This window comes from Bombina bombina, chromosome 4 (assembly GCF_027579735.1).
Source record: "Bombina bombina isolate aBomBom1 chromosome 4, aBomBom1.pri, whole genome shotgun sequence".
NCBI lineage: Eukaryota > Metazoa > Chordata > Amphibia > Anura > Bombinatoridae > Bombina > Bombina bombina.
In genome coordinates this window covers 409,973,759-409,998,861 of record NC_069502.1, presented here as the reverse complement: position 1 = coordinate 409,998,861, position 25,103 = coordinate 409,973,759, and the positions used below count along the sequence as shown (strand labels likewise).

General features: G+C 36.9%; 1 protein-coding gene across 1 annotated transcript in view; it reads right to left on the bottom strand.

Moving 5' to 3' along the window:
- Window positions 1-25,103, bottom strand: part of ATP13A3 (ATPase 13A3) — a gene marked incomplete in the record, with an annotated part of 582,093 nt that overhangs the window by 469,920 nt on the left and 87,070 nt on the right. The window contains 1 exon segment of the mRNA XM_053710208.1: window positions 230-329. Coding sequence (XP_053566183.1) covers window positions 230-277 — 48 coding nt within the window.

The window sequence follows — 25,103 nt, the reverse complement described above, 5'->3', positions numbered from 1 at the left end:
GATTCTCTAAAGCTCTATGGTCAGGAAATATTCCATAAGATGCCTTGTCAGTATTAAGCCCTTTATTTTTATTTTATTTTTTGTGCTTGTGACATGAGTGTTATTGACTTAACACAAATAATTTAAGTACGACAGGAGATTGCGAAGACTTGACCAGCTTTGGTTTATTTTATGTTTAAATAAATCTAAGTCACTATTTTAAAATGAAAATGAATATTGATTTTTTTACCATTTCGTCCTCCTCGCCCCTGTTGATCTTCTTCTCTCCATTCTCCATTCTCCCAAACCTCAGCAAACCGTCCACCAAACTTCCAAATACCGGGCAAATGCTGAAAAACAGAAAGAATTAGAAATTAATGTGAGGAAGGTTTAATTGTCCTGTTTTAATTAAACAACAACATGTAACTGTACTTTTAATGGTGAATAGAAGTTAGAACATTTTTTGTGGCCTTGCAGGTGCTATAATCTCTCATGCATCAAAGGACCTCCAATGTAGAGAATAAAGGAAGCTATGCACTAATGGAGGGGATGAAATATTTATTTAAATAAGGCTAAATAAACATTTACTTAAAGGGACAGTCAACACCAAAATTGTTACAGTTTAAAAAGATAGATAAGGTTTTTACTACCCATTTCCCAGCTATGCAAAACCAACATTGTTATATTAATATAATTTATAACATTTAAACCTCTACATTTCTACCTGTTTGTAAGTCACTACAGATGGCCTCTTATCACATGCTTTTTTATTAGCTTCTCACTACAGGATACTGCTAGTTCATGTGGGCCATATAGATAACATTGTGCTCACTCCAGTGGATTGTGGATGACACTGCACTAATTGGCTAAAATGCAAATCAATTGATAATAAATAGCTATCTGATCAGGGGGCTGTCAAAAGATGCTTAAAGGGACATTATACACTCATTTTTTCTTTGCATAAATATTTTGTAGATCTATTTATATAGCCCATAAAGTTTTTTTGTTTTTTTTAAATGTATAGTTTTGCTTATTTTTAAATAACATTGCTCTGATTTTCAGACTCCTAACCAAGCCCCAAAGTTTTAGGAGAATACCGTCAGATACCTACTCCAGCTTGCTCATGTTTGTGTAAAAGGTCTTTTCATAAAGCTACCTTTTCAACAGAGCTAAACTGAGAGCTTCTAAGTAAGTTTTTAAACAGTTTTATACTGAATTTTGATATCAGTATCTGTGCATCTTATTCTTTATAGTAGTTTACATGCAGTTATATGAAAATTGGTGTATACTGTCCCTTTAAGTATATTAATATAACCATGTTGACTGTGCAAAACTGGGAAATGGGTAATAAAGGGATTATCTATCTTTTTAAATAATAAAAATTAGTTGACGGTCCCTTTAAAGGACCAGTCAACACATTAGATTTGCATAATCAACAAATGCAAGATAACAAGACAATGCAATAGCACTTTGTCTGAACTTCAAATGAGTAGTAGATTTTTTTTATAACAAATTTCAAAGTTATGTATATTTCCACTCCCCTTGTACCATGTGATAGCAATCAGCCAATCACAAATGCATATACTTATAGTCTGTGAATTCTTGCACATGCTCAGTAGGATCTGGTGACTCAAAAAGTGTAAATATAAAAGACTGTGCACATTTTTTTTAATGGAAGTAAATTGGAAAGTTGTATAAAATTACATGCTGTATCTGAATCATGAAAATTTCTTCACTGAATGATGTGTATATATATATATATATATATATATATATATATATATATATATATATATATATATATATATATATATATGTGTGTGTCTAGGGAAATTACAAAAGGCCTGTGTCACCCTTGTTTGTATCTCAGTGCATATGGTTAAAGGGACAGTCAAGTCCAAAAAAAACTTTCATGATTTAAATAGGGAATGTAATTTTAACCCCTTAACGACCGAGGACGTGCAGGGTACGTCCTCAAAAAAAAGGCAGTTAATGCCTGAGAACGTACCCTGCACGTCCTCGGTTTGGAAAGCAGCTGGAAGCGATCCTGCTCGCTTCCAGCTGCTTTCCGGTTATTGCAGTGATGCCTCGATATGGAGGCATCCTGCAATAACCTTTGGTAGCCATCCGGTGCAGAGAGAGCCACTCTGTGGCCCTCTCTGCACCGGAGATCGGTGGCTACCTGCGTTGGTGGGTGGGAGCCGGACCGGGAGGCGGGTGGCGGCCATCGATGGCCCTGGTTATGTGCAGGGGGGGCGGGATCGTGGGCGGGGACGAGCAGGGGCGCGCACGGACGCGCGCGCGTGCACGGGAGGGCGGGGGCGGGCGCGTGCACGGGGAGGGAGCGGGTGGGAACCGCTACACTACAGAAAATGATTTAATAAAAAATGTATAAATATCGAAATCTTTAAAAAAAAAAAAGATCAGCAAGGTGGTGGGGGATTGTCTGTGTGGGGGGGGGAAGCTACACTACAGAAAAAAGCCCCAAAAAAATAAAAAAAGCACTTTTTTTTGCAAACTGGGTACTGGCAGACAGCTGCCAGTACCCAAGATGGCCCCCAATGAGGCAGAGGGGAGGGTTAGAGAGCGGTTTTGGGGGGGATCAGGGAGGTTGGGGGCTAAGGGGGGGATCCTACACCCTAGCATATGTAAATATGCTAAAAAAAATTTTTATTTTTTTTAAAAAACCCTTTTATTTTAGTACTGGCAGACTTTCTGCCAGTACTTAAGATGGCGGGGACAATTGTGGGGTGGGGGAGGGAAGGGAGCTGTTTGGGAGGGATCAGGGGGTGGGATGTGTCAGGTGGGAGGCTGATCTCTACACTAAAGCTAAAATTAACCCTGCAAGCTCCCTACAAACTCCCTAATTAACCCCTTCACTGCTAGCCATAATACACGTGTGAGGCGCAGCAGGATTTAGCGGCCTTCTAATTACCAGAAAGCAACGCCAAAGTCATATATGTCTGCTATTTCTGAACAAAGGGGATCCCAGACAAGTATTTACAACCATTTGTGCCATAATTGCACAAGCTGTTTGTAAATTATTTCAGTGAGAAACCTAAAATTGTGAAAAATTTAACTTTTTTTTCAATTTGATCGCATTTGGCGGTGAAATGGTGGCATGAAATATACCAAAATGTGCCTAGATCAATACTTGGGGTTGTCTACTATACTACACTAAAGCTAAAATTAACCCTACAAGCTCCCTAAAAGCTCCCTAATTAACCCCTTAACTGCTGGGCATAATACACTTGTGGTGCGCAGTGGCATTTAGCGGCCTTCTAATTACCAAAAAGTAACGCCAAAGCCATATATGTCTGCTATTTCTGAACAAAGGGGATCCCAGAGAAGAATTTACAACCATGTATGCCATAATTGCACAAGTTGTTTGTAAATAATTTCAGTGAGAAACCAAAAGTTTGTGAAAAAATTTGTGAAAAAGTGAACGATTTTTTGTATTTGATCGCATTTGGCGGTGAAATGGTGGTATGAAATATACCAAAATTGTCCTAGATCAATACTTTGGGATGTCTACTAAAAAAAAATATATACATGTCAAGGGATATTCAGGGATTCCTGAAAGATATTAGTGTTCTAATGTAACTAGCGCTAATTTTGGAAAAAAGTGGTTTGGAAATAGCAAAGTGCTACTTGTATTTATGGCCCTATAACTTGCACAAAAAGCAAAGAACATGTAAACATTGGGTATTTCTAAACTCAGGACAAAATTTTGAAACTATTTAGCATGGGTGTTTTTTGGTGGTTGTAGATATGTAACAGATTTTGGGGGTCAAAGTTAGAAAAAGTGTGTTTTTTTCAATTTTTCCTCATATTTTATATTTTTTTTTATAGTAAATTATAAGATATGATGAAAATAATGGTATCTTTAGAAAGTCCATTTAGTGGCGAGAAAAACGGTATATAATATGTGTGGGTACAGTAAATGAGTAAGAAGAAAATTACAGCTAAACACAAACACCGCAAAAATGTAAAAATAGCCTTGGTCCCAAACGGACAGAAAATGGAAAAGTGCTGTGGTCATTAAGGGGTTAAACAACATCCCAGTTTACTTTTATTACCAATTTTGCTTTGTTCTCTTGGTATTCATAATTGAAAGCTAAACCTAGGAGGTTCATATGCTAATTTCCTAGACCTTGAAGACTGCCTCTAATCTGAATGCATTTTGAACATTAGAGGGCATTAGTTCATGTGTTTCTTATAGATAACATTAAGCTCATGCACGTAAACTGACCTAGGAGTGAGCACTGATTGGCTAAAATGCAAGTCTGTCAAAAGAACTGAAATAAGGGGGCAGTCAGCAGAAGCTTAGATACACGATAATTACAGAGTTAAAACGTGTATTATAACTGTGTTGGTTATGCAAAACTGGGGAATGGGTAATAAAGGGATTTTCTTTCTTTTTAAACAACATAAATTCTGGTGTTGATTGTCCCTTTAAGGCACGCATTGTGTGACTGCAAGTTAGGAACCCATGAAGGAAGAGACCTTGTTTTTGTTTTGTTTTTATAATCTTTATTTATCAATACTGACAAATACAAAACATAACAATCAATGCCCATTTCCTCATTGTACATTCGTTAACCAATTGGAGAAGTCCTTGGCTTGGTGTACATTCAATTTTCAGAGGCAGGTTGTCAGTATACATTTTGTATTATAACTGTGTTTACACAAAGAAACAAGTTGTACCCAGAATTGTGAATAAAACTCAATTAAATTAAAACAAATTAAATCAAAATGTAAAATTTAATTACAATAAACTCAAAGAAAATAAAGTGAAATAAATTAAAGTAAAGTAAAATAAATAAATACGTTAGTCCTCGGAGAGCGACAGCGCCCTTCTTTGTATCCTTTCATTTACCAGCACCTCATCACTACTATGAACAAACTTCACTTTGTTCTGTTATATTAGGGTCTAAAGTCTAAGATCCACTCTCCCATAATTTATGCTTGAAGAAAGAAGTCTGTATTTTGCAGTGGCGACAGAAGACGAGTCACCTGATCTTGTGGCAAAGTGAGCAGCAGGTATTCCCACTTTATCATAAAAGCAGAAGTGTTAGAGGTCATATCTGTTGTGGTGTCATTTAGCTCTATAGTGAGTTAGGAAGAGACCGTGTTGTGGTCCTGGGCCTATCACCATTTGGTCAAATGCAGTAACTAACTCTTCCATTTTGCTTTTAATCTATCTGTGTGCTTGCAAGAGAGTGCCAGACTGTTGATAATGTTGTTTTGTAATTTTCCCTATGGTCTTTGCACCCAGAAATAGGTTAACTGCCTTAGTCACTGAAAGCTGTTCTTGCTAATGAATCTAATCTGGCCAGTTTCATACACAAGCAAATCATTGAAATATTTTAAAATATCTATAATACTACAATATAAAGCATAAATATAATTATCAGGTCAATTACAACACAGCATTCATCAGTTATGCAGGACTAAATGGGATAGTAAATGTAAAATTATACTTTCATGATTCAGATAGATGTGCAGTTAAAAAAAAAAAGTTATAACTTTTATTATCAAATTTGCTTTGTTCTTGGTAACCTTTGTTGAAGATTAAACCTAGATATGCTCATAGAGGCTCAAGAGTCTGTCCATGCTATAAAGCAGTAAATACATGCACATGCTTCAGAGCCTACCAAGGAAAAACATGAACCAGATAACTCTGGGCAAGATATGCAAATGAGATATACATCCTACATCAATTCAAACATTTGCATTTCTTACCTAGAGTTCTCTGGTTCACTTTAAACATAAGTTACTGTTAAAGGGACACTGAACCCAATTTTTTTTCTATCATGATTCAGATAGAGCATGCAATTTTAAGCAACTTTTTAATTTACTCCTATTATCAAATTATTTTCATTCTCTTGGTATCTTTATTTGAAATGCAAGAATGTAAGTTTAGATGCCGGACCATTTTTGGTGAACACACTGTGTTGTTCTTGCTGATTGGTGGATAAATTCACCCACCAATAAACAAGTACTTTCCATGGTTCTGAACCAAAAAAATAGCTTAGATGCCTTCTTTTTCAAATAAAGAAAGCAAGAGAATGAAGAAAAATTGATAATAGGAGTAAATTAGAAAGTTGTTTAAAAATGCATGCTCTATCTGAATCACGAAATAAAAAATTTGGGTTCAGTGTCCCTTTAAATAAATATTGACTTTAATCTTCACTAAGTAGCAAATCAAACCTATTCCTGATGAGAATAAGTCATTTAAAAACAGCTGGGAGTCATCATTGTTCAACTGGCCTTTTGGCCAGAGAAAGCCTTACAGCTTCAGAGGAATTAGGGGAAGTTGTTCCTTTAACCCCTTAACGACCAAGGACGTACGCCACACGTCCTCTAAAAAAATACACTTAATGACCGAGGACGTGTGGCATACGTCCTTGGTCTGGAAAGCAGCTGGAAGCGATCCTGCTCGCTTCCAGCTGCTTTCCGGTTATTGCAGTGATGCCTCAACATCGAGGCATCCTGCAATAACCCCCCTTGGCCATCCGATGCAGAGAGAGCCACTCTGTGGCCCTCTCTGTACCGGACATCGATGGCCGGTTTCGTTGGTGGGTGGGAGCCAGTCTGGGAGGCGGGTGGGCGGCCATCGATGGGCCGTATGATGTGGCGGGGGGCGGGATCGTGGGCGGGAATGCCGGGTGCGCACGAGGGTGCGCGCGCGCGCGCGGGGGGGGGGGGTAGGAAGCGGGTGGGAACCGCTACACTACAGAACATTTATGGGGGAAAAGTGGCAGTGATTGCCAAATATATATATATATCGATCTAAGAGATCTGGGAGGGGTGGTGGGTTAGTCTTTTGGGGGGGGGGCAAGCTACACTACAGAAAATTATTTTAAAAAAATAATAAAACAATGTTTTACTATAAACAGGGTACTGGCAGACAGCTGCCAGTACCAAAGATGGCTACTAATAAGTTAGAGGGGGATGGGTAAAGAGCTGTTTGGGGGGTATCAGGGAGGTTGGGGGCTAAGGGGGGATCCTCCAGAGCAGCATATGTAAATATGCATTTTTTTTTATTTATGTTTTATCAAGGATAGCTTTTTTTTTTAGTACTGGCAGACTTTCTGCCAGTACTTAACATGGCGGGGACAATTGTGGGGTGGGGGAGGGAAGAGAGCTGTTTGGGAGGGATCAGGGGGTGTAATGTGTCAGGTGGGAGGCTGATCTCTACACTAAAGCTAAAATTAACCCTGCAAGCTCCCTACATGCTACCTAATTAACCCCTTCACTGCTAGCCATAATACACGTGTGATGCGCAGCGGCATTTAGCGGCCTTCTAATTACCAAAAAGCAACGCCAAAGCCATATATGTCTGCTATTTCTCAACAAAGGGGATCCCAGAGAAGCATTTACAACCATTTGTGCCATAATTGCACAAGCTGTTTGTAAATGATTTCAGTGAGAAACCTAAAATTGTGAAAAATTTTACTTTTTTTTTTATTTAATCGCATTTGGCGTTGAAATGGTGGCATGAAATATACCAAAATGGGCCTAGATCAATACTTAGGGTTGTCTACTACACTACAATAAAGCTAAAATTAACCCTACAAGCTCCCTACATGCTCCCTAATTAACCCCTTCATTGCTGGGCATAATACACGTGTGGTGCGCAGCGGCATTTAGCGGCCTTCTAATTACCAAAAAGCAACACCAAATCCATATATGTCTGCTATTTATGAAAAAAGGGGATTGCAGAGAAGCATTTACAACCATTTGTGCCATAATTGCACGAGCTGTTTGTAAATAAATTCAGTGAGAAACCTAAAGTTTGTAACAAAATGTGTGAAAAAGTGAACAATTTTTTTTATTTGATCGCATTTGGCGGTGAAATGGTGGCATGAAATATACCAAAATGGGCCTAGATCAATACTTTGGGATGTCTTCTAAAAAAAAATATATACATGTCAAGGAATATTCAGGGATTCCTGACAGATATCAGGGTTCCAATGTAACTAGCGCTAATTTTGAAAAAAGTGGTTTGGAAATAGCAAAGTGCTACTTGTATTTATTGCCCTATAACTTACAAAAAAAGCAAAGAACGTGTAAACATTGGGTATTTCTAAAATCAGGACAAAATTTGGAAACTATTTAGCATGGGTGTTTTTTGGTGGTTGCAGATGTGTAACAGATTTTGGGGCTAAAAGTTAGAAAAAGTGTGTTTTTTTCCATTTTTTCCTCATATTTTATATTTTTTTTATAGTAAATTATAAGATATGATGAAAATAATGGTATCTTTAGAAAGTCCATTTAATGGCGAGAAAAACGGTATATAATATGTGTGGGTACAGTAAATGAGTAAGAGGAAAATTACAGCTAAACACAAACACTGCAGAAATGTAAAAATAGCCTTGGTCCCAAACGGTCAGAAAATGGAAAAGTGCTGTGGTCATTAAGGGGTTAAAGAGACATGAAACCCAAAATGTTCTCATTGCAGCTCCTAGGCCTACCAATGTATGCTTTTAAACAAAGGATACAAAAAGAAAAAAGCATATTCGATAATAGAAGTTAATTAGGAACGTGTTTAAAATGACATAGGGTGCCTATGTCTAAGATGGATAATGGACAGCTGTCTATATTATTTGTATTCTGCCTTTTCACTGCCACTCAGCAACAGTATTTGTGAAAAAAATGGGCATTTATTTAAGTCACAAAGGTACTTAGAGCAAAGTACACCTGCATGTAGAACGCCAAAACTGGCTTAAGGGTTTGGGGTGCTGATTAGAAAACCAAACAAAAAAAAATTACTTTTTCCAATGAACCAATATTGTTAAACTAGCTATTTGTTTAAAATCAATCAGGTTTTAAGTAAACATGAGAAATTTATTTATCAGACTCTCCATCTAGAATTCCTGTTTGGAAATCCGAAGCATCCTAGTTTATCTGAACAAGATGTTTTGAAAAAAATATAGATTTAAACAAAAAAAGATTATTTAACAAAAAAGTAAAATCCAAGTGTATACAAATAAATGTTAAATGAAGCAATAAAAATCAACAGTATATATCAAACGAAAAAGAAAACATTTCTACAATTATAGTATTTTGACCACTTAGCAAAATATTTTCTAATGTATTTGTCTTTATGTCATTGTTAAAAATGCTTTTGAATATTATCAGATACCATAATTATTGAAGCCATATATCTGCAGGTTGGCAGTTAATAGGATAACTTCTTGACAAGTGTTTGGAAACAGTTGTGGTTCAATAGTCATTCCAAAAGAATGCAAAAGAATCTTACTGTCAAAAATAAACTACTTGCCGTTCCTACCCAAACTAGGACAGCACATTGAACAGCTCCTTGTCCCTACCACACATTTAGTCATACCTTCTAACTTAAAGGGACATAATACTCAATTATTATTTTTTTACATAAATCATTTATTTACTACATAAAAATGAAAAAAAATTACAGTATTTTAATGATTATATTTGACAATTCTTTTAAAATAATAATTTTAAACTCTACTGCAATATTATTTTCTTCTCAGATCTCAAGATGCTGAGTCAGGCTAGTAAACTCAAGGGGAATAGGCATCCAATCAAAATTCTTATGTAAATTTATGCTAATAGTCTTGGCTGAAGGTGCACAAAATATTTTTGCCTCCATGTTGCCGATCATGTGACCCTCTGTGCACATCTTGGGAAAAAACTGTTATAAACACAATAGAAAAATATATAATGCACATGTATATTTATTACTATGGCCAGACTGTTACCCGAAAGACATTTGGCCAACATACATTTGGCAGACGCACATTTGGTCGATGGATAATAATCCAACACAAAAGTGGCTGTCAGACAGACATTTGGTCGATGGATAATAATCCAACACAAAAGTGGCTGTCAGATAACAGTCTGGCCACGAGATAGGTAGATAGATAGATTTGATAGATAGATTAGATAGATACATTTGATAGATAGATAATTTTACAGACAGAGAATTACAAGACATGCGGGCTGGGACCCATGGTTAGGTTCCCAGAGGTGGTTGGGTTGCCCAAGGCTCTGATTAGAACAGAGCACTCCGGAGGGTATCTGCCCTCAGCCGAACTCGGAACATGCTTCAGCTTCCATCGGACAGAATGCTATCGGCCAAATGTCCGTCTGCATTTTGTCAGAGCACCATTTATTACACTAGAATAAAAAAAATGTATATTCACCTTATGAAATTAGTAAGATGTTAAATGTGTATGCCTTTAAGGAAAGGCAGCAAGTCCTAATTAACCAAACTTTTAATAGTATGTTTTTGAATAATAGATGAGTAAGGATGTAATGCAAATGTGGACAGTATAAAATCATTACATCACACAGTCTAGACACAAATAGTGCAGCCTCCATGCAGATCTGTAGCTATCAGAGAAGCACGAGTAAACTACAGCCACGATAGCTCTATTTTTTACATTACACAGGGAAAATCTTGCGATGCTTGAAGGAGGATCATGTGAGATTTCAATCTCAAAATAGAATCCTGAAGCTATCAAGAGTAGCGTGCACACACGCGTGTGAACTCCGGCCACAACGAGCCCTATTTTTGAGAACAACCAAGGGAAATCTTGCAATTCTTTAAGAAGATAGCGTGAGATTTCGGTAGCAAAATTGAGCAACTGCGCATGCAACAAAAACACGCTCGCTACTTCATCTGTCCCAGGACAGGTACAATGATTGGGTTATAGATAATGAGACACAGAGGGCATGGGCTAAAAAAATAATAATAAAATAAAATATCTATAAGACTTGCATAGGGATGATAAGGCAATATTTCAACAGATGATTACAAAAGAAACGTTAAATACAAAATAAAAAAATATTTGGGTATTATGGTCCTTTAAAGGGACATACAAAATTGATAATGAAATACTCTAATGTGCAAGATGATTTTATTATTGCACTGTTGCTTGATCAGCTTCAGGACTAAACACTGCCGGTGATTGGCAGCTATGCATACATAAAACCCCTTATCAGCTCTATGTTTAGTTCCAAACCAGTAGTTCATTTCTGACCCAGAACTGACTGACTATGCATTTAATCCCTTTGCAGGGGGTTTAATTGGTAATAATGAGCAAAGTATCAATGCAAAGATTAAAGTTTATAAAAAAAACAAATATTCACAAAAGAAAAAAAAAAGACAAGAAATTAACATGATTTTAAATACATATTTAAAAAAAAAAAAAAAAGAAGTGTAAGCGGCTGTGTCAGTACATTTTACTAAAATAGATCTATGAAATGCATAAACCTAACTGCTCAGAAAATGACATTTTAAACATGCTTTTGTGTGCCATTTTAATTTATATTTGTTTTAATACAAAAAACACAGATAGGCAGGATCTTGAGAAGAAAAAAAGCTCCAGCCTGCAACGAAGAGCAGCGTATCCATTATGAACTCACATTTACCTCTCTGTACAATTTGGTAAAAAGGTTGATCCTGTATTAACACTGCCAACTGAAAGACTTGTGGATTTACTTGGACCAAGGTCAGTTATACCAGTGAGATTCAAATCTCACTGCAAGGCATACATTATTCCTTGGGGCTACCCTTCAGATCCCCAGACAATAAAGTCATTGTGTCTATGGGCCACTGGGGGCTTACCCTTGGTAAACATGTGCCAATGGCATACAAGACAAGGTATACTTATGGAAGTTAGGCTATGGATGGACCCTTGCAGTATCAAGTATTTGTACTAAGAAAGATCACAATCTGCACAAAACACTCTTCACACTGGCATAAAGCTAATCCATACTCCCATAATGACTTACTCAAAAACTATGGTGGCAAGAGTAGGAGGAGAATATATAGGAAAAGCATCCAAAGGCTCCTTGGAGTTTTTAAACAACTCTACACAATAATATATATCCAACCATTAAAAAAACTGGACCTTTGTCAACTATACAAAACACATAATAACCTTTCAACTAACCCAAACATACTATATATATATATATATATATATATATATATATATATATATAGAGAGAGAGAGAGAGAGAGAGAGAGAGAGACATATATATATATATATATATATATATATAGTCACTGAGTTCTTCAGTACAACCTCACTACCTGTCCCCTTGACCCTATCCCCTCACAGCTACTCCCCTACCTCTCTTCTACCCTTACCCCTATACTCACACAGATTTTCAACCTTTCCTTCAGCACCAGTATATTTCCCTCATCTCTGAAACATGCACTGGTCACACCTATCCTCAAAAAACCTTCTCTTGATCCAACCTCCCCATCCAACTACCGCCCTATTTCCCTACTCCCTCTTGCCTCAAAGCTTCTCGAAAAGCTAGTATATGCACGGCTATCCCATTTCCTTACATTAAACTCCCTCCTTGACCCACTGAAATCTGGATTGCGTCCCCATCACTCCACAGAGACAGCAATCGTTAAGGTTACCAACGACCAACTAACAGCAAAATTAAAAGGCCACTTCTCTCTGCTTATCCTCCTTGATCTGTCCGCAGCCTTTGATACTGTTGAACACCCTATTTTGCTCCAAACCTTCCAATCCTTCGGCATTTGTGACACAGCCCTCTCGTGTTGCTCTTCCTACCTGTCAAACCGTAGCTTTAGTGTAGCCTTCTCTGGGGCCTCCTCTGCCCCGTCACCACTTTCTGTTGGGGTACTGCAAGGTTCTGTCCTCCGTCCCCTTCTCTTCTCAATCTACACATCATCATTAGGTTCCCTAATAAAGTCCCACGGGTTCCAATATCATTTGTATGCCGACGACACCCAAATCTACTTCTCTGCACCAGACCTATCTCATTCCTTGCTAACCCGTGTCACTAACTGTCTCTCACATCTCTTCCTGGATGTCCCTTTACTACCTCAAGCTAAATCTCTCCAAAACTGAGCTCCTTATTTCCCCCCCTTCTTCCAAAATCTCCACCTATAATCTCTCTATAACTGTCAACAACTCCATCATTAACCCTACCCCGCATGCCCGATGTCTTGGGGTCACACTTGACTCTGATCTTTCTTTCACTACTCACATTCAGTACTTGGCTAAATCATGCCGCTTCCACCTTAAAAACATCTCTAAAATTAGACATTTCCTTACACAAGACACAACTAAGATTTTAATCCACTCTCTCATCCTTTCCCGCCTCGATTACTGCAACTCTGTCCTCTCTGGTCTCCCCAGCTGCCTCCTAGCTCCTTTACAATCCATAATGAATGCCTCTGCCAGGCTCATCTGCCTTACACATCGCTCTTCATCTGCTGCACCTCTCTGCCAATCCCTTCACTGGCTTCCTCTTGCCTCCAGGATTAAACACAAAATTCTCACTCTGACATACAAAGCCCTCAACTGCACTGCTCCCCTATATCTCAGACCTTGCCTCCAGATACTCTCCCTCCCGTCCCCTTCGCTCTGCTCATGACCTCCTACTCTCCTCCCTCTCTTGTTACTTCCTCACAATCCCGCTCATAGGACTTCTCCAGACTGGCTCCAATCTTGTGGAACTCTCTGCCTTGCTCCACAAGACTGTCCCCTAGTTTTGAAAATGTCAAGTGCTCCCTAAAGACTCTACTGTTCAGGGATGCATACAACCTACACTAACCTTTCATAATACTGTTTCCTCTCCTCCATTGATATCCCCTTGAACCCCCTTAGCATGTAAGCCTAAGAGCCCAACTGCTTGCAGATCACCTTCTTAAGAGCTGACTACAACAGTGTGATTCTTGGCAGGGACCTCTACCCGTCTGATCCCTATAAATGTTTCCTTGAATTCCCCCTATGTTTATAGTGCTGCAGAATCTGTTGGCGCTCTACAAATAACCGATAATAATAACCTGTTGGACTGCCAATATTTGTCTATGGAAAGTTCATAGCTATGTGCTGTATTATTTGCACATGTTAGCAATGGGTGTGGCTAAAACATTTGCACTCAATTAGAAGAGGTGACCACATACAGTACATTTGGCTATATAGTGAGTGTAAATATATATATAAAATTTGCTCACAGGTCATGAAAGAACTGTAATGTTAAAGTGAATGTAAATGTTGATGCTAAAGTGCCCGGTTTTTAAAAATTCTATTAAAAACAGGGGCACTTTAATTCATCAAAATTTACATTTCACTCGTGAGAGAAAAAAAAAACTTACCTTTTAAACTTAACAGCAGCTCCAGCTTCCTCAGATCATCGCAAGCCATTTCTGATGTCAGAAATGATGGATAGGTCATCCTCCAATCACGGCTCCCCCCCCCCCCCCCGGGGGAATCAGTGTCTGATTCAACACCGTGATTGGAGGAAGCCCGATTCCTCATTTTATACCCAGGAAGAAGCTTTGCGACAGGTGGAGGAAGCTTGAGCTGCTGTCAAGTTTAAAAGGTAAGGTTTTTTTTCACAGCACGAGTGAAATGTAAATTTTGATGAATTAAAGTGCCCCTATTTTTAATCAAAAATATACATTCACTTTAACAGTACCTCAATAACTCATTCTTTTGTAATGATAAAAAAGGAAATGTATGTTTTTAGAATAGGTGAAAGTATACAATTTGTGATAAAAAGGAGAGGACTGAGAATGAATGTATTTTCTGATTTGTTTAGCATTCTAGACTACAGGAATATATGCTGGTGCTGTGATATCATACAATTTTCTTTCTTTCTTTCACAATTCAGATAGAGCATGCAACTTAAACAACTTCTAATTTGCTTCTATTATCATTTTTTTTGTTGAAAAGCTGGGACTTAGGAGCCAGCCCAATTCTGGAGCACTATATGGCAGCAGTTTTGCAAGAACATTATCCATTTGCACACTAGATGGGAGCACTATTTCCTGCCTTGCATTTCCCCAGATGCCTACATAGGCATCTCTTCAACACAGAATATCATGGGAATGATGACAATTTCATAGTAGAAGTAAAAAATGTTTAATGGTATGCTCTGTATGAATCACAAAAGAACATTTTTGTGTTTCATATCCCTTTAATAAAGATGGTTTGCCAACAAAATGATGAACTGCATTAAAACAAGCACACGATTCTACATTTCAATGCAAATTAAACCATAGTAAGATTTGGATACCCTGCTTGTCTATTTTTTTACTTGTGTTGCTACAATATCTTGATTTACTCCTACTGATTGGAAAATGTGTTAATCTAGATGAGAGACCACAAAATGTATTTTTTGAGCAGCGGCATGATTTTATAGTATATGCACATACATATGTATATATCATATTTAGATCTGTATATAGTCCCCACTGTCCTGAGCGACACAAAGAAATACAATGGTTACAAAAACAAACACCTGAATATTCTATAGCTCATATTGACTGCCATGAGCAATTCTCTGGAATGAGAACTACCAGAAATGACATAATACACAGAGACATAATCATAGAGGAATGGGCCATATGTGAAGATGATGCCAGTTAAACTGCTCTAGAGACAGTGGTACTGTGGCCCTAAGGCCTTAAAGGGACAGTAAAGTCAAAATTAAACATAAATAGATTGGTTAGAGCAGGGCTCAACAAATGCAGAGAGCAACTGGCTCCGAGAATGTTACCCCTGGCTCCTAACTCTTTGGGCTATTCTCCATATATCTATATACAACTACCACTACCTGGCTCCTAAGAGTATGTCTTGCTCCTGAATATTCTTACTGGCTCCTAATTGTTAAACTGATTTTTTCAAGCACTAGGTTACAGCATGTCCTTTTAAGCAGCTGTCCAATTTAATTCTATTATTAATTTTGCTTAGTTCTTTTGGTATCCTTTCTTAAAGAGTAATCATAGGTTTGCTCAGGAGCAAGCATGTGTATTTAGCCATCTGACAGCAGTGTTTGCTACTATGTATTTCATTGCTATAAACAATGTTGCAAACACTGTTGCACTCTTCTAAGCTTCTATCAGACTACCCAGATTTCCTTTCAACTAAGGATAACAAGAGAATGAAGCAAAGCTGATGATAGAAGTAAATTGGAAAGCTGTTTAAAACAGTTCACTCTATCTAATCTAACTCAAAAATTAAAAGCAACACCTTTTAGACACAAGTCCCAAATCTTTTGATGACTTATTTCAAACTAAAGCTTTGAATTACACAATATGAATAAGCAAACATTCCCTTGTCAGGTCCCAAGAATACTTCACCGGCTTCGCACAAATGCAGTGTTTAAAACCACTGTCTGCTGGGCTTCAATTTCTATCAAAATGCTGCTGCTTACACAATGGGCCTTTCCTTTGAGCAGCTATACTTAGCAAGAGGTGCATACACGGGAGTTTTACAGTACATGCAATGTTCCTCCAAAATGCAGCGAGAGCAGAACATCCTGCCTTTAGGTTGTAATAGCACTTTATATCTGTGCAGCTGCAACTCAAATTACTAAGCACTGTAGAAAGGGACACACACAAACTGTTTTACAGAGTATAATTATTTTTTATATGTTATACATTAAAGTAGATAGATAGATAGATAGATAGAGGATAGATAGAATATAAACTCTATAGAAGTGTTGTATTGAACATTACCAATATGTAAATGCTCTACGGAATTAGCTGTACACGGCTAGTACATTGAAAAGATGTACGAGTTATATCACAATCATGGATACATTGCAATAAAGTAACTACCATTTACTGACACACAAATTCCAATTGAAGATACTTCAAGCTCAGTTAAACTGCTGCAAAACTTCTGGACAAATACATTTGCGATGGAAAGTTTATAAGACTCATGTAATTCCCAATTTTTTAAAACCGCTACGAAATAATAAAAATAGATTACCTCTTCCCAAATGCAGTCTATCAACAGCCCAGTCCAATTCCTCTCGTTATCAATGGTCAAGTGAGGCTGTTCTTAATAACCACAAGCATATCAGAAAGGGAAGTCCTGCCACTCAACTATTTTGTCTAAAAATCTAAAAAAAGCTCTCTAGGGGCCTTTCAGACTACTTTATCATGAGATTACAATATCAAAGAAATTTGGCACTGTTTGTTTATTTGGAACAATTGCAACCTCTAATCGGTCCCTAGTAGAGGATATGTCCTTAGCCCTCAGACAAGTGCTGTGGCTCATTCTATTCAACCCTAACAGACAGCTAGAGTTCTAGGACATAGTTCCATGTGCATGCATGAGCCCTGATGTTATCTGCACAGCTAAAACACTATAGGATATTATGCTACTGACCAAACCCTTCCTTCCATTTACAATGACCACAACTATGCTGAGCACTTCAACATAGTGGATAAGAAAGAACAAAAAGGAGACAAAAAAAAAAAAAGATATAGGGTGGGCCTTGAATATCACCAATTTGGGAGCAACTGCAGTTTATCATCTATAGCACAAACCTTTATCATAACCCTGTATAGGGGGTTCACAAGCTTATTAATATTTAGAAGCAAGTCACACTATTTTAGGTGCCAGACACTGGTATTATACATCAATGTAATCAAATGGCAAAGATTTTAATTTTTCACTAACAGTAAAAAATTTTAAAGAAATTTCTGGTTTAAAAGAAATAGAAATTGAAACATAGTAAGTGTAAATGCCACACTATAAAGGACTACGTTACCTTACACAAAAGCTCTTTATTTTACAATTGTAGGTTTAACATTGAAGAAAAAAAATTGTCATCATAACGCACCAAAGGATTAATCAAAACACAGTTAACATCATCCATGTTTTAAGAAAAAATATATCCTGCCCGGTGGTGGTTCCGGAAGTGTAAATATTAAATGTTACAATTAAAAAAATAAAAATAAAAAAATAATCCCTCTTATCCAGCACTAAAACTATTTACTTATACATTTAATAAATAGCCTGTGATCAGTGTCTGCATATTCATTACATTCCACATTTGCCATTTCATCACATAAATACAAAAAAAATTGTCTGGTTTAAGAAAATCACAAAATTCATCAATCAGTCCAAGTGACATTCAGTATGTTTTAGTTAAGCTTATTACAATCCTATTATTCAGATATCGCCTCTCGTAAGGATAACCGTGATAACCATTAACAGTACAACAAGATGTTTTAATAATCCTTAATATGCACACAGCCATTCAATTATCAATCCAATCTAGAAGGGTATAGACCGCAATACACCAGTCAACTTTTTAACCTTTTTCTACTGATATCCATATGGTATTTCACGTAGAAAGGAAATACTCACTGTTCTTTCAAGTCTCTCGATATCAGTGTGGACTCGGAGCTCACTGATCCCTGGTAGTTACCTTTATCTATGCGTTGTATTGATTGTGTCTGTATCAGCTTAATTTTCCTTTTATTACCGGCTTGTGCTTGGATAAGTCCTGTGTGGGCTCTGGTGTACTGTAGCTGTTGGGGTCCTAAAACCAATACAGGGGAATATCCCTTGCGACTCAGTGCGTCACGCATTTCACCCACATAAAACTTGGGCTTCTGTTGTTGTGTCTCCGCTTTATGACCCAGAGCGACTATTATTACAAACTCATCACATAATTAGAACTCTTTAGGACACCTTCCCTGAATACCTACTATGCATCAATACCTACATTAGTAGAGGTGGTTATTTGACTGTTTAATCTTATATATAATTTAAATCAACCCCAAGGATATTATAAACTTTGTATTTCAACATGTATTCTCCTAGAAATGGAGCAAAATGTATTTCTTCTGTCAATCCATTTGGATTTAGTGCATTTAAACGGATTATTGGGCCTTTTAAATTAAGTTTGTAATAATTGTTATTCAACATCACCACCTCTAAGTTGAAAATGTATCAATTCCAACCCTCTAAATGACAAGTTTTTTCATTACTATTGTGATGTTTCAGAAAGTGGCGTGCTATGCCCCTAGTTTTTCATGTTTGTTTTTTAATATCCCTTTTATGCCGTTTCATTCCGTCTCAAAATTCCTTATAGGTTTTTCTCATGTAATACATGGGACAGTCGCAGGGCAACATGTGCACAACTACTTTATTCCAGGTCTTTGTCCCCATTTATCAATTAATGCCCTACCTAACATTTTATTACATGTTGTGTAATTTGTAAACTTAAAATTTCTATTTTTCTTTGTGTATAATTGGCAACCATATTGCTGTTTCCTGCTTAACAAAATGACTTAACCTACTTGTCCCTCAGGTTGCGCTTTTAAAGTCATTAGAGGGAAAGTTCCAACTATTTTCGTTACTGATAAATCCAATATCAATACATGCCAATGTTTTTTGTAGAATTGCTCTAGCATCTTGCCCATTTATTGTTAGAATTACTCACAAATCTCACTACTTTGTCTGTTTCTTTTTTATTTTCCTGGTACAAAAGTTGATCTCTACTGATGCCTTTAGATAGAGATACACTTTCTTCAGACAAACTGGGGAATCCTCTCTATCTAAATCTCTTACGCAAGTCCTTAATTGAACAGTATATTGTAAAATTGCGTTTCCCTTAATGTATAAAATGTACGAGAAATTGCATTTTAAGGTTTATTTGTGTATTTGAAATAGCAGGTTTTGTGCTTTAAAACCACAGCCTATTAAAATGGGTGGAGCTTGGAGGTAAAATCACATCTCATTAAGTTATCACATTGTGTACACACACTTGCTTCCTTATCTTATATTTGTGTGTAAACCAAAGCTCAATACTTGGAGAGAACAATGGAAAGTTATGATTTTATTAGTTCTCTCTTTTACACCTCACCAGGAGTGTAATTTCTTCTGCTGGTCGTGATTACATAGACTGTCAATATCCTGTACTCAAGTATAGAAACTTTCAGTATAGGTGGGGATACCACAGGCTAAATCAGCTATTTCAAATGCCTAAATAAGGAGCTACTTGTAAACAATTGCATACACTTCAGCAGGTAAAATGGATCATTGAGGACAAATTAAAGGGGTGAACACTTTGGGTAAACTGTCCCTTTAACTTCCTCTTTGAACTGACTATAATAAGTACAGTTCTTCCTATGTTTGAGGTATTCTCCTTGGGGAATATTATGAATCAATTTCTGGTGATGATGACTATCTGTTCTTAACAGAGTACTCCCTGCTGTTCCTTTTCTATGGGTGGCTGTACATAGTTTCTTTTCTTTCTTTATTACTCTTAAATCCAAAAAAGTAACCTTCTTTTTCTTACACATATATGTGAATTTCAGATTATTTTTGTGCTATTCAATTGAACCATAAACTTTTGCAATAAATCATCTGACCCCTCCCTTAGAAGTAACAGGACATCAATACATCTAGACCATAAAGAAACTGGAATACTCACAGCTATAATATCAATTTGCCTAAGTATAGACAGGCATATGTTGGGGCACAGAACGTGCTTAATACTTGCTAGTAATACTTTTCATTAAACATAAAATAATTATGATCTAGAATAAATGACAATAACTCTGTTACTAGATCTGTATGTTCGTTGTATTCCTTTCGCATTTGATTTAGATAAAATGTACATGCGTCTATGCCCTGCTCATGAGGAATCGATAAATATAATGATTCTACATCAAAGGCTACCAACCATGTTTTTCATTTATTTGTGCTCAATCTATCTTTTTCAACAAATCTAATGTGTCCTTCACATAAGAGTGGAGAGCTGTTAATAAGGGTCTCTAACAATAGTCAACACATGGTGATACTGTAAAGGATCCTATCCCTGGAATGACAAAAACAAAATATTTGTGGGAAGCTGCAAGGGCAAGTTTCCAAATACATTAAATTAATTATGAAACCTGGAATTTATCTGCTTTCTTACCTTAAAGAGAGTGCTTGAAATCCAGCATGCATGTTATATTTTTACACTGCAATGTTTTTCCCTATTTTATTTATTTTTAAAGAGAAACAATAAAAATGAATTACTAACATTGCACTACAACCAAGGGCAACCTTATAAATCTGAGTATATGAGCCACACACCCAAACACCTAAGCTATATAGGCTGTGAATATCTTTTATGGTTTACAGAATTTTATTATAAGTTCTGATGTCAGTATTACAAAATAAAAAACTTATTTGAGTAGAATTTGAACCAGTAACACACTGTTAATGTCAGTAGCACAAACTCTTCAGCGGTTTTCCTTTTCCTAATGACATAAAATACAAAGTTAGACTCTGATAAATTTGAAGTAAATTAGCTAAGTATTTTTAAAGTTATCCATGTGCAATTTTGTATTATTATTTATACCTGAAGTGAGATAGGAAGACATTTCAAGACATGGCCACAGGTGCACTAACCCTCATACAATTTGACAGGGAATTGAATGTTATGGTGTAGCATATCCCTATTTTGGTGTGGAAAACAATATATCTGCATTTTCAGAGTTGTAAAGATTTAAAGGGACAATGAACCTAAACATTTTTCTTTCATGATTCAGATAGAGCATGCAATTTTAAGCAACTTTCTAAATTACTCCTATTGTCAAATTTTCTTCATTCTCTTGGAATCTTTATTTGAAAGGCAAGAATATAAGTTTAGATGCCGGCCCATTTTTGGTGAACAACCTGGGTTGTTCTTGCTAATTGGTGGATAAATTCACCCACCAATAAACAAGTGCTGTCCAGGTCTCAACCAAAAATAGCGTCTATGCCTTCTTTTTCAAATAAAGATAGCAAGAGAATGAAGAAACATTGATAATAGGAGTAAATTAGAAAGTTGCTTAAAATTGCATGCTCTATCTGAATCAAGAAAGAAAAAATTTGGGTTCAGTGTCCCTTTAAGTCACATTATAGAAATGATTTGTGCATAAAAAGACTGCATGTATGGTGTTTTTAATACTGGCAAATTTAGATAATATTAATATCCAACTAATATTGTCAACCTAGAGTTACACCAATTCTTGTATTCATTTGGATATAAGATTACTATATATTATTACATTTTCTGTACTATTCACAGTTGTGAGAGCTACTCACTGAATTTATTTGCACACTAGCCTAGATAGCCTGGCCAGACTAAAACAGAAAACCTCACATCCAGACTGAATACAAAATAATAAATATTAGTACCCTTAAAGTGGATTTATTTAAACTAGCCTGGATCCTTTTTACTCTAATAAAAACGTATTTTACATTTTGGTAATGCATATATTTCAGAATTAATAGAGAAAAATTAATACCGTTATTTTTAACATTTTGTCCTGTGCATGGTTTGTCCTGTTTCTTAACCACAGTCCTCAAGTACCAGTCTTGTACTGCCAGGTGTTGTGTATCAATACGCTGTTGCCAAATGGTTAAACAATTTGTGTTCACTGCTTTATCATTTACAAAAATACTATGACAATATTTGTTTACTTGTTCCACTTTGTACCAGGGAGGTTTGGGTAATACTTTTAGCTAGTTTTCTGTGAGCCAGTTTACCCCCACCACCACCACCACCTTATCTGTACTCATTTGCTCTTTTAAGGTGGATTATCAGTTTTGCATCAACAATCAGGATAGGAAACACATTCTTTGCAATAGCAGTGCGCATACTAGGTAGTTTAGGTGTGAATGTTATTGTGCATATATGTATAAATATATATTTATATTTAGCTATTAGTTAATTATTACTAAGTAACGAAGCTGAATCAGTGCTAAACCACCTTAAGGGAAGGGAAGACGGCAGGCTACCACAGTCTCTTTCCTTTACTGCAAATGTGCAGAGTTCATGTTATATATGCATATTAGTTTGTAATTGGTTAGCATGGGTTATTTAGCCCTGGTGTATAGGGAAAAGAAAAAAACTTAAATTATGCTTACCATATAATTTTATTTTCTTCTGACGGGGAGAGTCCACAGCTGCATTCATTATTTTTGGGAAATACAGAACCTGGCCACCAGGAGGAGGCAAAGACACCCCAGTCAAAGGCTTAAATGCCTCCCCCAATCATTCTGCCAGGGGAACAAGGAACAGTAGGAGAAATATCAGGGTGAAAAAAGGTGCCAGAAGAACAAAAGAATTAAGGCCCCATGAAAAAAACACGGGCGGGGAGCTGTGGACTCTCCCCGTCAGAAGAAAATTATCTGGTAAGCATAATTTAAGTATTTCTTCTTAAATGGGGAGAGTCCACAGCTGCATTCATTACTTTTGGGAAATCAATACCCAAGCTATAGAGGACACTGAATGAAAAACGGACCAATAAAAAAATGGAACAATAAAAATGCGGCCCATTGTGAGGGCACCCCAGCCTGCTATAACCCAAACTCCTGATAAAAAAACTGAGTCGACACAGAAAGGACAGAAAAGGAAGAGGATCACGTAACTGCCCATCAGTTAGAACCATAAAGATCCTTGCTAGAAACCACTTAGATCACTAGACTCAACTGAGCACAAAAGTCTCTGACGAGACAAAAGTCCCACAGACTTGAAGCCCGCCAAGGAAAAACCTCTCCATGACCAATGAGAAGGGGGACACCAAAATTCCCAAACACATTCTCCCAGAAGAAGAAGAAGGAAGAATCAGATAAGGAAGTCCAAAAGGACCACCAAAACAAACCCCCAAACATCAAGGGCAAACAAAGGAAGAAGCCCCTAGCATAACTAAAAAAGAGCGGACTACAAGGCTGTAATAGGACAAAGTCGCGTAGAAAATACTCTACCAACAGAGGACAGCAACGGAAGGAAAGTTCCAGACCATCTCCTACATGGATCCCAAGGAACCAATGTAAGGCCCTAACCAGAACCGAAGTCCTAGAAGGGCAAAAACATAATTTATGTAAGAACTTACCTGATAAATTCATTTCTTTCATATTAGCAAGAGTCCATGAGCTAGTGACGTATGGGATATACATTCCTACCAGGAGGGGCAAAGTTTCCCAAACCTTAAAATGCCTATAAATACACCCCTCACCACACCCACAATTCAGTTTAACGAATAGCCAAGAAGTGGGGTGATAAAAAAGTGTGAAAGCATATAAAATAAGGAATTGGAATAATTGTGCTTTATACAAAAAAATCATAACCACCACAAAAAGGGTGGGCCTCATGGACTCTTGCTAATATGAAAGAAATGAATTTATCAGGTAAGTTCTTACATAAATTATGTTTTCTTTCATGTAATTAGCAAGAGTCCATGAGCTAGTGACGTATGGGATAATGATTACCCAAGATGTGGATCTTTCCACACAAGAGTCACTAGAGAGGGAGGGATAAAATAAAGACAGCCAATTCCTGCTGAAAATAATCCACACCCAAAATAAAGTTTAATAAAAAACATAAGCAGAAGATTCAGACTGAAACCGCTGCCTGAAGTACTTTTCTACCAAAAATTGCTTCAGAAGAAGAAAATACATCAAAAAGGTAGAATTGAAAAAGTATGCAAAGAGGACCAAGTTGCTGCTTTGCAAATCTGATCAACCGAAGCTTCATTCCTAAATGACCAGGAAGTAGAAACTGACCTGGTAGAATGAGCTGTAATCCTCTGAGGCGGAGTTTTACCCGACTCAACATAGGCAAGATGAATTAAAGATTTCAACCAAGATGCCAAAGAAATGGCAGAAGCTTTCTGGCCTTTTCTAGAACCGGAAAAGATAACAAATAGACTAGAAGTCTTTCGGAAAGACTTAGTAGCTTCAACATAATATTTCAAAGCTCTAACAACATGCAAAGAATGCAATGCTTTCTCCTTAGAATTCTTAAGATTAGGACATAATGAAGGAACCACAATTTCTCTACTAATGTTGTTGGAAATCACAACTTTAGGTAAAAATTCAAAAGAAGTTCGCAACACCGCCTTATCCTGATGAAAAATCAGAAAAGGAGACTCACAAGAAAAGAGCAGATAATTCAGAAACTCTTCTGGCAGAAGAGATGGCCAAAAGGAACAAAACTTCCCAAGAAAGTAATTTAATGACCAATGAATGCATAGGTTCAAAGGGAGGAGCTTGAAGAGCTCCCAGAACCAAAATCAAACTCCAAGGAGGAGAAATTGACTTAATGACAGGTTTTATACGAACCAAAGCTTGTACAAAACAATGAATATCAGGAAGAATAGCAATCTTTCTGTGAAAAAGAACAGAAAGAGCAGAGATTTGTCCTTTCAAGGAACTTGCAGACAAACCCTTATCTAAACCATCCTGAAGAAACTGAAAAAAATTCTCGGCATTCTAAAAGAATGCCAAGAAAAATGATGAGAAAGACACCAAAAAATATAAGTCTTCCAGACTCTATAATATATCTCTCTAGATACAGAT